General features: G+C 42.3%; 2 protein-coding genes across 2 annotated transcripts in view; one reads left to right on the top strand and one right to left on the bottom strand.

The window, feature by feature from the left end:
- Positions 1–1603: 1603 nt before the first annotated feature.
- Positions 1604–3676, bottom strand: LOC310878122 (uncharacterized protein). Its single transcript, XM_083792248.1, has one exon. The coding sequence runs from the start codon at positions 3229–3231 to the stop codon at positions 2512–2514; it is 720 nt and encodes a 239-aa protein (XP_083648374.1). The 5' UTR covers positions 3232–3676; the 3' UTR covers positions 1604–2511.
- A 5465-nt stretch (positions 3677–9141) lies between these two features.
- Positions 9142–14462, top strand: part of plcb2 (phospholipase C, beta 2) — a gene marked incomplete at both ends in the record, with an annotated part of 41937 nt that continues 36616 nt past the window's right edge. Inside the window, 4 exons of the mRNA XM_083791619.1 lie at positions 9142–9225; positions 9471–9548; positions 11558–11626; positions 14271–14411. Of these exons, the coding sequence (XP_083647745.1) occupies positions 9142–9225; positions 9471–9548; positions 11558–11626; positions 14271–14411 (372 nt within the window). The remainder of the gene's footprint in view (positions 9226–9470; positions 9549–11557; positions 11627–14270; positions 14412–14462) is intronic.

The raw sequence follows: 14462 nt of genomic DNA, 5'->3' as shown, positions 1-14462 counted from the left end.
CTATGATATGAAAATGCGGCCCAAGATGTGTGATGAGTGGGCCGCTAACCCTTTTGAGATTTCTAAGTGGGCCCTGATCCAGAAAAAGGTTGAGAACCACTGGCTTCCACCTCATATAGTTAACACGTGTGACCACCAAGGACTCCAGTCTGAACTGTAGTCAAATTCTGAGTGTTCATTTAACTCTGAGTGTAAAAATTACCGTAGGCTACTCAAGAGCTAACAACTATACTTAGTTAACCGGATTCCCAAGGGCTCTATACTAGGCCCCCTTCTGTTTTCACTATACACTAAATCAGGGGTTTTCAACAGGTGGTCCGTGGACCACTGGTGGTCCCTGGAAGTATTGCATGTGGTCCCTGACCATTCATTTAGTAATGTAGGATTTGTTGATTTTTTAAAAATGTCTTTCCACTAGTTGAGAAACAGTGAACTGAATGACCTGGTGACCTATGATGACCGTCCATGTAGTCATTTAATGACAAATTGGAGGTCAAGAAATTCAACAGAAAAAGGGAGTTATCATCTCAAGAGCGGGAAGTGCAGCGGACTGTCTGGTTGAGTCATTATTATTAGGAAATTATACTTAGTCAGTGGACAATTGGTTGAAAAACAGTGGAATGTATACACATCAATATGTCCGTTATACTGTTCTTATTTTGATATAGGACCCAATTACTGAATGTCAAGTCTCCAAGTTTTCTTAAGAATATGTTTGACACTTATTTACTATGACGCTGTAATATGTTTGGCATATTAGGAGTCCCAACTAGTGGTTCTCAAATGTTATATTTGCAAGGACCCCCTTAACTCTGAGTGTATACAAATGGACGCAAAAGGGTCCATTTGGTTGGATGCATGAGGGTCCATTTGGTTCCAGTTGTACACTGCAGGGTTACAGACCTGTTATGGTCATTCATGATTCAAAGCTAGCTCTTTGTGTTTCTGGCCTGCTCATTTTGTATGTCTGTGGCAAAAATGGAATTTTGACAAAAATGTCCACCACAAGCCAGCATGGCTATGACCCCTGCACACAGGATGTGACTGTACTGCAGTTCACAGAGGTTTGATGCTGTAAACACATTGATCTGATTAGAAGGCCAAAGACCTCAGATTGGTCGTAAAGCGGCTGTCCTTTGGGCTGGCAGAGCTATTATTAATGGCTGCTTCAAATCAATTAAGTCCAAGAGACAGTTGAGATGAATCTTGCCAACAGCCATCTTTAGATCCATATCTATGCGGTATGTCACATTTCATTAAAACCACTCAAGCCATATACTCTGAATCATGAATGTCAAAAAATAGCCTATGTATGTAAGCCCATCGATTGTTTAGTTTTACCCCCATCTTTTGGGACAATTTTCACCTATAATGACATACCGTACAAATAAGGATACCATGTGAAAGTGGTAAATGGCTTTTTTAAAACAGATGTCTATAGTATGTATTATATAGGACTAGAATTACGTAAAAAAAGAATTGTACGTAAAATAACATTGAATATGGATCAGCTTTGAATGATTAGCCTGTAAACTATTATCATAAAACCATAGCAAATTGATCATTTTATAAGGATGTTTATTTGCAGCTTGTGAGCTATATATAATCTATCATACATACTGTATATTTAATAAAAAGTATCTAATTACACTTAAAGTTCATCAAGTTCAAAAGATGTACATCTGCTTTATGTACATTACCAAATACACATCACATTTACATACCGCGGTTATATCCACATACCTGAGCGTAACTCAATAATGCAGGGTCCTACCATAGGAGTCCAGAATGTATCCATGAAAATATAGAGCCTATAAAAATGCAATAATATAATATGCAACATTAATTTAGACGAGACCAGTTGGATGGCAATGATGTAGCTTGTTGTGGTCCCATTAAATCTGTCAGGTTATATGCCTGCGCCTCAAGTCGTGCAAATCAAAAGCCTGTATTCTATACTTAACTAAATAATGTAATTGTACACTGAGATCCATATATTGACAGGCTATAAGAAAGAGAAGACCCTACACACTTGACCTAAAAGAGAACGCATTGTTCTCTAGGGACTCGGGGAGAGCCAATATTAATTTGAAGCAGTGAGAATTCTCATTCATGGATATTGAAAATAACAGTTTTAGGCCTACAGTGCACACGGCCTGTGCAATTCAGCATCCATACAGTACATCCATAACGCGCTCTACAAAATGCTTCAAGAAGACCATCCGACCGGCGGCGTTTAGTCCATGAATGAAACCCTCCTGGTTCACCAGAGCATAGTGGCTTTCAATGTGAGGGTCCAGGCAGGGAGGGACCCCCATCCCCTTGTTTCCTTGCGGCGGTTCCAAATGGACCCCAAACGCAATACATCTAGAGAGCTACAAGTGGAACCAATGGTTTCATGTGTATTGCTCTCGGGGTTCTGGCATGGGGGTCTTGAAATGAAAAGGTTTGAGAACCACTGCAACAGGCAGAGCAGAGGCCTGGGCTGGGATGTGATGGGATGTGATGGGATCAGTCTGCTGTGCGCTGCAGGCCGACGCGCCTCGTCGCGGCTGCGGGCTCATCGGCAGAACCAGCGACCGTATCTGCGGCTGTTTGCGCAGGATTGCGCTTATTATTGACCGACCTGCTGTGCTCGCCAGATACCTGTTGAGATGCATGTCTGTCCCGTATACTCGCGGCGTCCGGTCTCGTCGTGGTGGTGGTTGTTGTTGTTGTTGTTGTGTGACCGAGAGAAGACGCGTAGAGTCCCTTATTTTCCGAGTTCTCGTGTTGCTGCTGCAGGGGGGAGCCGCGCGCTGCACCTCCCGAGGACTCCGCCGATGTCTTCGCCCTGCTGTCGTCCCACTGGAACGCACGGCTCTGTTGCAGGACCGATGTCGCGTTCAGCGTGGCGTTTAGAGTCTGAGTCTGCGTGGAGTTGTCCCACGTCTCCGAGACATTGCTGCTGGAGATATTATTAGTTGAGATGTTCGCGGGGACGGCGGTGACCTCTTCGTGCACCCCAGGTTTCCCATACACGGCGGACGAGGATGAGGTGGGCTTCCAGATCAGGCTGTAGTACACGGCCAGGATGATGGCTGCCAGCGACACGGACAGAACATATGCAAAAACTGTGGCCAGTCTCACCCACTTCTTGTTGGTCTTAGCTGCCATCTTAGCCTTTTTGTCTCCCGTGTAAGTGGCAGGTTTGCCCCTCTCCATATTGGGCATGAAGTCCCGCTCCCTCATGTTGCCCCTGTTTTTTCCTCGATGCTCCACCACCCCGTCCGTCTTGAAGCCGTCTTGTTAACCACAATCCAGGAGAAGTCAGTTGAAAAATCAATGCAATTATATAGCCTGTGCCCGTCTCGAACCGCCCGCAACGCTGCACTCTATTTGCTCCTCTCTCAATTGATTTGTGTGCAATTCATTTCATGGCAGAAGGAAAGGAAGGCTCGGCACTGCGCCTGATCCCAGTGCAGCATTGATGCGTGTCACCGTGCGTGGACACGGAGCGCATCCATCCATCCGGCTGCTGTTGCGCGTTTCAGCATCCGACAGGCGACATGCAGACAGCTATAGCGACGAGACGAGACAGGGACCAGCCTGTTGCTGCATGTATAGGAGGCGAGACGTGCGCTAGATTTGATATAATTTATTAAAAAGAACCTAACTGAGATCATAGCGGTACACAACTGCCTGTGGAGTGTGGCTGCCTGGCTAAAAATACATGAGAGGGGCGGGCGGAGGCTCTTAAAGACGCAGCATCTGTGCAGACGCAGCCTTTAATTGAGTAGCCTTCTAACCCCATCGTAAAACGGAGCATAAACTAGAAAAAGTGCCCCTCGGGGCACATGTCTCGAGGCCAGGCCAGGTCGTGGCCTCCTGGTGGCGCTATAATAGAAATAGGCCAATGTGAAAAGGATGCCATTTTGTTCTTAACACCATTGATGGCAATTGGATGATTTGAGGCATTTTGTTCCAAAAATGTGTTTTGCAAAAATCCACCTGTTGGTGGCTCTATAACAGGTCAATGTGAAAAGGGTGGGATATATTACTCAGCCTAGTAGGAAAGTCAGCGAAAGATTTCACGTAAATGGCACGCTACGTTCACATTTTGAGGCTTTTTGTTTCAAAATGGCCAATCCTGCAAACTTTGAAAGCCAATGTTAGCCAATTAGGATGGAATATGAAATATCGGACAGATCCATCTTGAACACATGACTATAGAGATATTGTGCAACGATTTGCGGGATTTTCGGACAGAATCTGGAGGAGTAATATCCAAAAAAGTCGGCCTCCTGGTGGCGCTATAACAGGCCGTTCTGGAAATTGTGGGGCAGATGTTCATCGTTGGCATCCGGGGAGTTTGCAAAATTTGGCATTGACCGGGTTAGCGGTGCCAGAGATTAGCTGTTCACGGACGGACGAACGGACACACGTGCAAAACATACTCTCTCCCCATTGATTGATTGATTGATTGAAATATTTATTAACAGTTTGTAGAATTACAGTACATTTCAAGCACAAACTCAGTACAAAGACTGTTAACTGTGAGTGGACGACCCAATTAAGCATTACACTTGTTTACAACAGGGTCCACATTGTTCAATTCCTTCGGCCTGGTGGAGAGTGGAGACAATTAGGCATGAACCCATGGATGAAAATGATGCTGCACATGGCCAGCTGCGTAGGCTATAGGCCTAGGATGGACATTGGACATTGTCTATTATTAGCCTTCTTGTGATTAAGTGATTCTATTTTTTGCCATTTTAAACCATTTCATTAAGCTATACAAGGCCAATCCGTGTCGCAGATAAAAAGTAACTGATTAATCTCCACTTCTGTTAGATGTTATGATCTATGGATCACTATGTGGTGGAAAGGAAAGTATAGGCTACTACATTATTTTACTCAAGTATTTTTTTTGGGGGGGCCTATACTATATATCTCAGAGCAGAGACAAATATTGTATACATTTTACTCCACTACAATTATTACAACTTTTTTTTCCCGATTTTTGATACATTGATGCTACATTGTAAATTTTAATAGGACTTTTACTTAGTATTGTTACTTTTACTTAAAGGGTTATTTCACTTTCAAACATGTTTGGAGGTAATTGTAACGTCTACTCTATGGCTTTTGTGTGAGGGAATGTGAGCACCCCTGCAGACAGATTGAAAGTTTCTTGATTCAGTATAGGCATGTGATATACATTTTTATCAGACACGCCCCTTCCTATACCCACTGTATTGGGCTACCTCAAAATTGTACTTAAGTACAGGCCTACTTGAGTAAATGTTCTGAATTACCTTACACCACTGATCAGGTATTAAGTGTGTCTGAGGTAAACAACAAATGTGTCTCTCTCTGCAGCTAAATTAAAAACCTCCACAGCCTAGTAGCTGAAGAATTAATCCTGTCAGTATACTACAGTGTAAAGCTCATCTATCTGCAATGCCAGCATGCAAGACTTGAAAGTAGAAGGTTGTGTGGTTGTGTGGTGCTGCAGGTCAGACACATAACCACATGCACGCATGCATGGATAGATAGGCCTACCTACACACACTGGCAGAGATGCAATGTTGGCGGTGAAATCCTATTCACTTTATAGAGCACCGAAGTCCTGACGTAACTCGCTCATCCCTTCGATTCCCCGGAAGTAATTTCTCTATGGAGAATAACATGGGGTGATCTTAATATCGTCATAAGCGTTGTGGTCCAAAAATAAACAAGCTGTCTCGGCGTTATTGTCAGGGAGGTGTCTCTGTATCGTTTGCAACAGTGAGTCACTCATATATGATACAGTCTGCTTCTAGCGAAAATTTTACTAATTCAGTAGCAGTAACATTAGCGTTTTCTCTCAGTCAGTTGATTCTTCATATCCATATGAGTGAAGCGGCCGGGGTGACATGTTTATTTTTCAAACACAGTTCTTATATGAAGCAATCTAAAAATCCTCCTATGGCGATTTCAATGAAACTAAAAAAATACATGAACCTGGGGACTGACGCCCTCTACTGAAAGTGACGTCAGACTTCGGTGCTCTATAGCCTAGCCTAGTCTTTATACCTAAAGGCTGCATTAAAGCTGTGCTGACTGAACACCAACAGGTCACTGTTAATGGGTAAGTTTGGTGATTTTAGAATTGAGGATCAAGAGTTAGCCATTTGCTGTGATCATGTGGTGTTAGGCTAACTTGCTAGCATGTTGTTAAAGACATGGCTAGCACCGTGTTTTCAACATGTCCTATAGGTCTACCGGTATGTCAAAGCAACTTTAAAAAACTAAGTGAGCATGATGTGCGTAAAAAGTTGAGATTTGTGTACATTCTTCAAATGAGTTACGATTTTTGATAATGTTAAACAGGAATAAACTAAGGATGGCAATGACAGTTGCTTGGTTTGTCCATCCAACACATCTTCTGTTGGATTGCCATGGCATGTACCATCATGATCCCCAGGGGGACATTACAGATTATTTTATGAATGGCCTTGCCACCATTAGGCCTATAATCTTCCACTTGCGCAAAGTTTGTAATTTTGCTGAATGGCCCCTATTTTAGGGACCAATGGCCTTTCCTTTAGTGCTACAATTAGGCCAAAATGTCCAGTTACACACACACACACACAAGATATCTCAAATTGGGCAGATTGCCTTGAAACCTTCCCAGTGCATAATGTGCATTCATGCTTCCCTCAGTTCCTGGAGGAAGAGCCCTAACTATTTGATCTTTACTCTAGGCCCAGCCCTGAAACATGACTGTCGAGCATCATGTGAACCATGGCTACTCTAGGCCAAGATGTAAACTCTTGATATCTCAGGATGGTCCCTGCTGATTTTGGTGTCCGCTCTGGTGTCATCTTAAGATCAACATTTGGATGTAAGGAGCAACATGAAGGGCTGCTGAAGGGATTTTGGACTGGTAAGGCATTTCACACTGCGGGCAAGATGAATAAACACTTACAAATGGAAAAAAATATTTGAGGTGTGCACTGCAAGCTCTGAAAACCAATCAAACATTATATCACTTTATCACTGTTTAATATAAATTATTTGTGAATGGACTCATGAGTCATGATACAAACAACAGTTTGGGGGAAAAAAGCATAGCTCACAAAGTAATTTCAGGGGGAAAAAATCCACAATGTGTATTAAGGACCTTTAATCCATGGTGCAGCATAGACTGCTGCTAGTGTGTTTACCACTTGTCCTAAACCCTCCAGTCTTAGAGAACTGGACTTGAGTTACAAATTACAACTGTAGGCCTACTTGACCGTTTCTTCTGTCTCTACACCAGATTTCTTCACCCAACATCGGCCCTCGGCCCCAGCCTTACTCATCTGCGAAGAGAAATGGCCGATCTACAAGCTCACAATGTGAGCTGTGAGCAAGTTGCTTGTAGATCAGCTATTTTTGGTGAATGTTCCTCAAAGAATATGGATGCTGGGGTTCAAGTGGTTAACTGTGTAAACTGCAGTAAGGTCAGTTTATAAACAATACCATGTTGAGCTGGCTGGCAGGAACAGATTGGGATTTGTGTCATTTCAGATCTTTCTGATCCTGCGTTACTCACAATACAACTCCCACCCTTGTTGGACTTTTAACAACACACTAGCAAATTGGCACTCGTCATTCGAGCGGAAAGGGAAAAGAATGTTTGCAAGAAAGTGCACGAAAGTACGTAAGAAAAAAAAGTGTAAAGTTTTCAAAAGTTTCAGTTCAAGCTATCTTCAAATATGCAAATAGTTATCCACAGTTAATGTTAATGTTTAGATTGTTTGTCACTTTGTAATCATATAAATACGGGAATTTCAAATCATTAACTGAGTCTGAAGTGATTTATTTGGTGCCAGTCCTCGTTTGGCTAACATTTGCATTTGATATTGCAGTCTCCGGGATAATTTGCATAATATTCAAATGACAGGATCAGTCTGTAGACACTGAGTATGATACAGCATTCTGCCCCGGATATTATCAGGCAATTGAATTGAAATCTAGATGACTTGCTGTTTATGTAAATATGTAAAGCTGTAGTATAAAAAGATTTTGGAAGAAAACAATGGAACATTGTTTTCAACTGCGGGGCGGCAGTGGCTCAGGGGTAGAGTGCCTGGATGGTAACCGTAAGGTTGCCAGTTCAAACCCGGGCTCCCCCAGAGTTACTGTCGAAGTGTCCTTGAGCAAGACACTGAACCCCTAATTGCTCCCGATGTGCTAGTTGGTCCCTTGCATGGTTTCCGCTGCCATCGGTGTATGAATGGGTGAATGTAATGCACAATCTCTGTAAAGCGCCTTGGATAAAGGCGCTATATAAATGCACCATTTACCATTTAACTAAGCTTGCAGTAGGGGTTTCCATACACGACTACTACGTATTTGTGTTGTTGGTTAAGATTCATCGTGCTTTCTCCAAGTAAATATAAACAATGTACAAATACAAACAAAACAATGAAATCAGAGTTCGATCCTAAGTTATTTCTGTCTGTGTCAAAGTGTCCTTGACGGACGTGCGTGCGTGCGTGCGTGTGCGCTCATTGTAACACAAAAACAGCACTTTGGAGAGAAGCGTAAGAAATGTCCCACTCCTAAATAATCCATTCACCTGAATGTTTTTCCTATTTTGTAGATGTTGTTAATCCCATGGGGCAAGGTTCACTTTCTCACTTTCTCTTGCCAGCTTTGATGGAGTGATTCATGGGAATCAATCTGACCAAAAAAATAACGATAATAATAATCCAGGAACCAGGGTAAGATTCATACTTTTTTACTTTCAACTTGTGTGGTCCTGAATGATGGCACGGTCCGAGACCTTCAGCTCTCACTGGACTGATAGTTGTACATTTAAAAACTGTGTGCATTGGTGACTATAACTATAATGTAGCTGATCTGGATTTACTAGTCGACTAGTTGCTTAAAGCCCTAGCCTGCACGGTGTGTTTTGTCACTGTCAACTTAATTTGCAATGCATATTTCTTGGGGTGCGTCCTGCCATGGGCAGCCTGAGGTCAGCAGTGGAACTCCTGCAGTTCATCCTATGAGCAGGAACTAACTGCTAAACTATTCTCTGGCTGCAACCAGTAAAAAAAAAAAGATGGTAAATATGTGTTACATATAGCATTGCACTGGAGATCACGTTAGAGAGGTACCGAGAAAATGAACAAGAAAAGATACTCTCTGGATCCTCCAGAGATTAAAAACTACCTGGTCAAAGGGGAGAGGTTTACGAAATGGTCTGAGGTGAGTGAAGATTTCATACATTAAGGACATGAAAAAGATCAGCAGTCATTGATTTATAACCACAATAACCATGGCAGTCTGGTTTGGGTTTGAACATTTGTTTTAAATATTCAAAAATGGTGAAAATAGGCAATCTACAAGCTCACAACTTCATGGGATGCGTCGTGAGCTTGTAGAAAGGCTATTTATGCTAATGAATCTTGCTATATGGTTGGTATAAGTGTGAATGTCCTCCCAAAAAATAGGATTCGAACAAGACCAGCCCTGTCACCATGAAGATGGACAGTAAAGGTTATTATGTCTACTGGACCAACCAAAGCAAGGTCAGAATATTCAAGGTTTTTGAAAAAGGATAATGGTCTCACAATTAACCCTAAAACCGTGAAAATATTTCAGAATTTCGCGTTTGCTATTGGAAAAATATCAGATATACAAGCTCACAGCACTATTTATTTTTTAAAATCTTGAAAGTGATTGAAAAATCTTGAATACTTTTGAAGTACGAAAAAGTTTGAGAACTACTGATTTAGAAGGCATTTGTATAGAATTGGCCTCAGGGCATTAATGGGTTAAGGTGTTTAAAGGTACTTTATAGGTCTACGTACAAGGCTCTTATTCCTGAAGTGTAAACATCAATTTGTGAGAGTGTCCTTGACATTGTTTATTATTCACATGTGTAACTCAGCTGTAGGATAAACACAATTTTCATACCAAAGGAAATGGCTGAAACCGCACACGGCAACATCCGGAGTGCACTTTATCTGTATTTTCCCTACTCTCTGAAACGTTCTGATTGTGGGGTTCTGTATGGGCAGAAGAACCATTGATTTAGGCACAGTCCCTCCAGAAATGATTTACATTATTGAAGGCCATTGTACAGCCATCACCTTCATCATATTCACAGGGTGTTAATATTAATGCATGAGAATAGGGCCAACACTTTCAAATCCTCGTGTTAATGAAACCCCGAGGGTATGAATGGAACCCAATGGATCATCACACCGGTCTGTAACTCTGAGTGCACAAATTGAACCAAATACAGGACCATTTTCGTTCCATTTGTACACTCCAGGGTTAAATTGACACCAAGGATTTCACTGTGTGCACTGAGCTGAGACTTGCATTGAGTCTCCCAATCCCAGCCTGGCAGAGGTTATTGATTGGTGCAGGATCTGTCTTCACCAGCCAGCCTCGCTGTGTGCTCGAACCCGACTGGATTGGAAGAGGGCTATCTGTCTTTATACCTATACTTTATGCTGTTAGTTTCTCTCCGCCCACCCAGGCAGACAGACAGACAGACAGACAAGAAAGACACACACACACACACACACACACACACACACACACACACACACACACACACACACACACACACAGAAACGTATTGCTTTATCATACTAGTATACACACAAGAACGTACAGACAGTGGTGCACATTCAAGGGTGCAATACAATTAAATTCACAAAGTGACACACACACACACACACACACACACACACACACAGAGTATACTCTCTTTCTCTCTCCCCTATCTCTTTGTTCTTATTTTCTCTCTCTCCACATCTTGTTCTGTGTCTCACACCAAGAAACAGAAAATGATGTGTCTGGATTTCAGGGAATTGGTCTGAAATTCACAGGAGCTTAAAATCTAGTTGCGCATGCATTGTGTGAACTCTCACTCAGTAACATGCACAGCTTTCAACTTTTTCAACGTTTAATTTAGTGATAAATTAATGTCCTCCTTCATCACACAATTAGTGAAAATTGCAGATCTACAAGCTTGTAGATCGGCTATTTTAAACATATTAAAATGTTTTTGGACGGTTTTACTTTTGGACATACGTACAAGGTTTCCACTTTCCACCTGACAGCAATGATTACACCTTCCAACAGAATTTGTCAATTTGATGAGATAGAGAAAGATAGAGAGAGATTTAAGTTATTTAGGCTTTGTTCGGACTGAAGGCAAATCCGATTTGTTTCTCAAATCTGATCTGTAGTAAATCTAGACAGTGTGTCTAGATTTGGATTGCAACAATAGCTGCTCTAAAACCCACGGCACCGGCATGTCAGATCATGATGCATTGTGATATTTTCCAGAAGGCGACGTAATGTAAAACTAGTTCCGGTGTCCATCTGCATTTCAAAGACATGGTTCATATCTGATTCACAAATATCAGTTTCAGTGTTTTAGTTTTTAGTTTTCTTTTTGCTGTTCAGTGTTCAGCAGTTTGTATTTACACCGAAATAAAAATATGCTGTAATTAGTGTTTCACCAATCACCAACTACAGCATAACATGAGAGTACTGGATGTGTATTTCTTGTTCTTAGGAGATTACGTTCCTGGATGTTGCCACCATCAGAGACGCCAGAACAGGAAAATATGCAAAACTTCCTAAAGTGAGTATTATTTTAATCCCCTTTGCTGCACTCTAGTCGTGTGTGTGTGTGTGTGTGTGTGTGTGTGTGTGTCTATATTAGTGGGAGACCAGAAGAGGTGTATTTGCATTGCAAAAATGACACATACACACAGCATGCCCTACCCCTGCGCTCACGCACAGACACTGCGTGATGTTGTGATTGCCGTATGAGTTAATCTGTATAGGATTTCAGTTTATCATAGTTTTGCAGCAGTGAGGGCTGATCCAGTTTGACAGCATGAAGCCTCTGGTTCCCTCATGGTGTTGCTACGACAGTGGATCCATAATTTGGAACTAAATGGACCCTACGGGTTCATTTGGTTCCATTTGTACTTACTGTATGGTGATCCGTGAAATGAAAAAGTTTGATAACCACTATGTAAGGAGTATAAAGTAAAAATGGAGTTGTAAAATGACTTTAAATGATTTTGGCGGTGCAATTTCTGACCATTAGTTGCCAGTTGGCAACCCTAATCTTTCTCCATCTCTCTCTCCTGCCATTGCCTCCGCTGTCTCTCCCCTGTTGCTGTCAAATAAAGCTCCAAAATGCCACCCAAAAATAACATCTCCATCAACTGCAGAGTTCTGCAGGGACAGGGAGAATAGAACACAATGACAGCTCATGTCATTCTCTGTTTGTCCTGTAATGTGCTACTGTGCCAACATTAACTCTGTGGTCACGGGGGGACTGCCCATAACTCCAACATCCCATTAGTCCAAACATACGCACGTGGCTTCTGCGTGCGGTTAGGGTTAGGGATAGGGTTACAAGTGAAGTCATTGCTGCTTTGCAGGAATAGGAATACATTTCTATTTCTGCAAAGCAGCAATGACTTGAGTAATGTAAGATTGCATTGCACGTGTGTGTGTTTGTTTTGCATGCTCTGATCAGTAGATTTGCCTACAATGTACAAACTCTGCCCAGGTGTTCACAAAAAAGGTTAGCTTAGCACCCAGTCCCATGCATACTACCTGCATAATATGGGACTTATGGATTATTGCCACAATGGATCTAAATTGTGAAAAAGTGAGAACACGAACATCAAAATTGCATTTTCATGATGATGATCATGATAGGTTAAGTGAAGTAATCCATGACCATGATCCCTGTTGATCTTGAGCTTCCATTACAGTTTTTATTAACAATGTCACTGAACGTATATTAAATTTATAGCGACCGCAGGTCGCATTTACTATGATAACGTCCATTTCCCGTCAGTCAGTCAGTCACTTATTTTCCACATGGTCTCGTGACAACATGTGACATCATAGTAAATGTGACCTGTTGTCCAATTAAGCCCATATATGGAGATCCCTGATGTCATCAATATTGGCCAGCAACTCTACATCTGACCTCAAACCCTTAGATCTCCATATATGGATATATGTCAGAAGTTAACCTGCTGTGACATTCCATATGTTGATCCTTCCCCATCCATCCTTCCCCTTCAATATCTCCCTTTTGACTTATTCCTGTCCATTCAAACTCTAGATGGGCCTGCCCCAACGTTATTAGTGCAGCTGCGCCCGGCAGCCGGAGAAAACTACAGTTCTCAACAGGCCAGAAAATTAAGGCACGGCCCTACCTGGGCCCTCATCAAACCCTGTAAGCTCAAGAGAATGTCCCCCGCTACCACCCATATATCTCCATATTGGGAGCTGACCTGTTCTGACATTCCATATGTTGATCTGACCTCATCGAACACTGTATACTCAAGACATGCTCCTTATATGGCCAGTACAGAATTCATTCCATGTTGCCATTCCATTAATTCCATGCCAAAGCGTCAGTTCTCGCTCAGTAGTCTGCCGTCAACAAGGCGGATGCGTGCGCGCATGTCGCTTCTCGCCCTTACTTAGTTTTTTAGAGATGACATGCAGCATAGACTCTTTTACTTAGTCTTTTAGAGATGACATGCAGCATAGACTCTCTTACTTAGTCTTTTAGAGATGACATGCAGCATAGACTCTTGGGTTAGTCTTTTAGAGATGACATGCAGCATAGACTCTTCTCGCCCTTACTTAGTTTTTTAGAGATGACATGCAGCATAGACTCTTCTCGCCCTTACTTAGTCTTTTAGAGATGACATGCAGCATAGACTCTTCTCGCCCTTACTTAGTCTTTTAGAGATGACATGCAGCATAGACTCTTTTCGCCCTTACTTAGTCTTTTAGAGATGACATGCAGCATAGACTCTTCTCGCCCTTACTTAGTCTTTTAGAGATGACATGCAGCATAGACTCTTCTCGCCCTTACTTAGTCTTTTAGAGATGACATGCAGCATAGACTCTTCTCGCCCTTACTTAGTTTTTTAGAGATGACATGCAGCATAGACTCTTCTCGCCCTTACTTAGTTTTTTAGAGATGACATGCAGCATAGACTCTCGGGTCTTTAGAGATGACATGCAGCATAGACTCTCGGGTCTTTAGAGATGACATGCAGCATAGACTCTGGGGTCGGATTTGAACCTGAGCCACCTGCAGGAAGGACTGTAGCCTAGTTAATTATGTCATGTGGTATACTATGCAGTATGTGCTCTTCTTACCAGATGATTCTCCGGGAACCCTCGATTTATATTTTTGCTGAAATGCGTAACGACCTGCTTCATCTTCATATCCACAGCACCCCAAGGTCCGCAACGTGTTCAACATGGACTTCCCAGACAGCAACCATCTGGCTAAAACCCTGACCATTGTCACAGGCCCAGATGTGGTCGATCTCACCTACCACAACTTCTTTGCTTCTAAAGAAAAAGTGACACAGGTAATAATGTGTACTTCCAAGCCCTATTTCAAAATCTTTCAAAAACACCAA

The sequence above is a fragment of the Protomyctophum parallelum genome, assembly GCF_964188405.1.
Source record: "Protomyctophum parallelum genome assembly, chromosome: 20".
Taxonomy (NCBI): Eukaryota; Metazoa; Chordata; class Actinopteri; order Myctophiformes; family Myctophidae; genus Protomyctophum; species Protomyctophum parallelum.
Note: the sequence above shows the minus strand (reverse complement) of the source record. Positions and strands in the feature narration are given on the sequence as shown.

What these genes read in the sequence shown, in the direction of transcription:
- LOC310878122 (XM_083792248.1), bottom strand. Translation starts at nt 3,231, where the DNA reads ATGAGGGAGCGGGACTTCATGCCCAATATGGAGAGGGGCAAACCTGCC.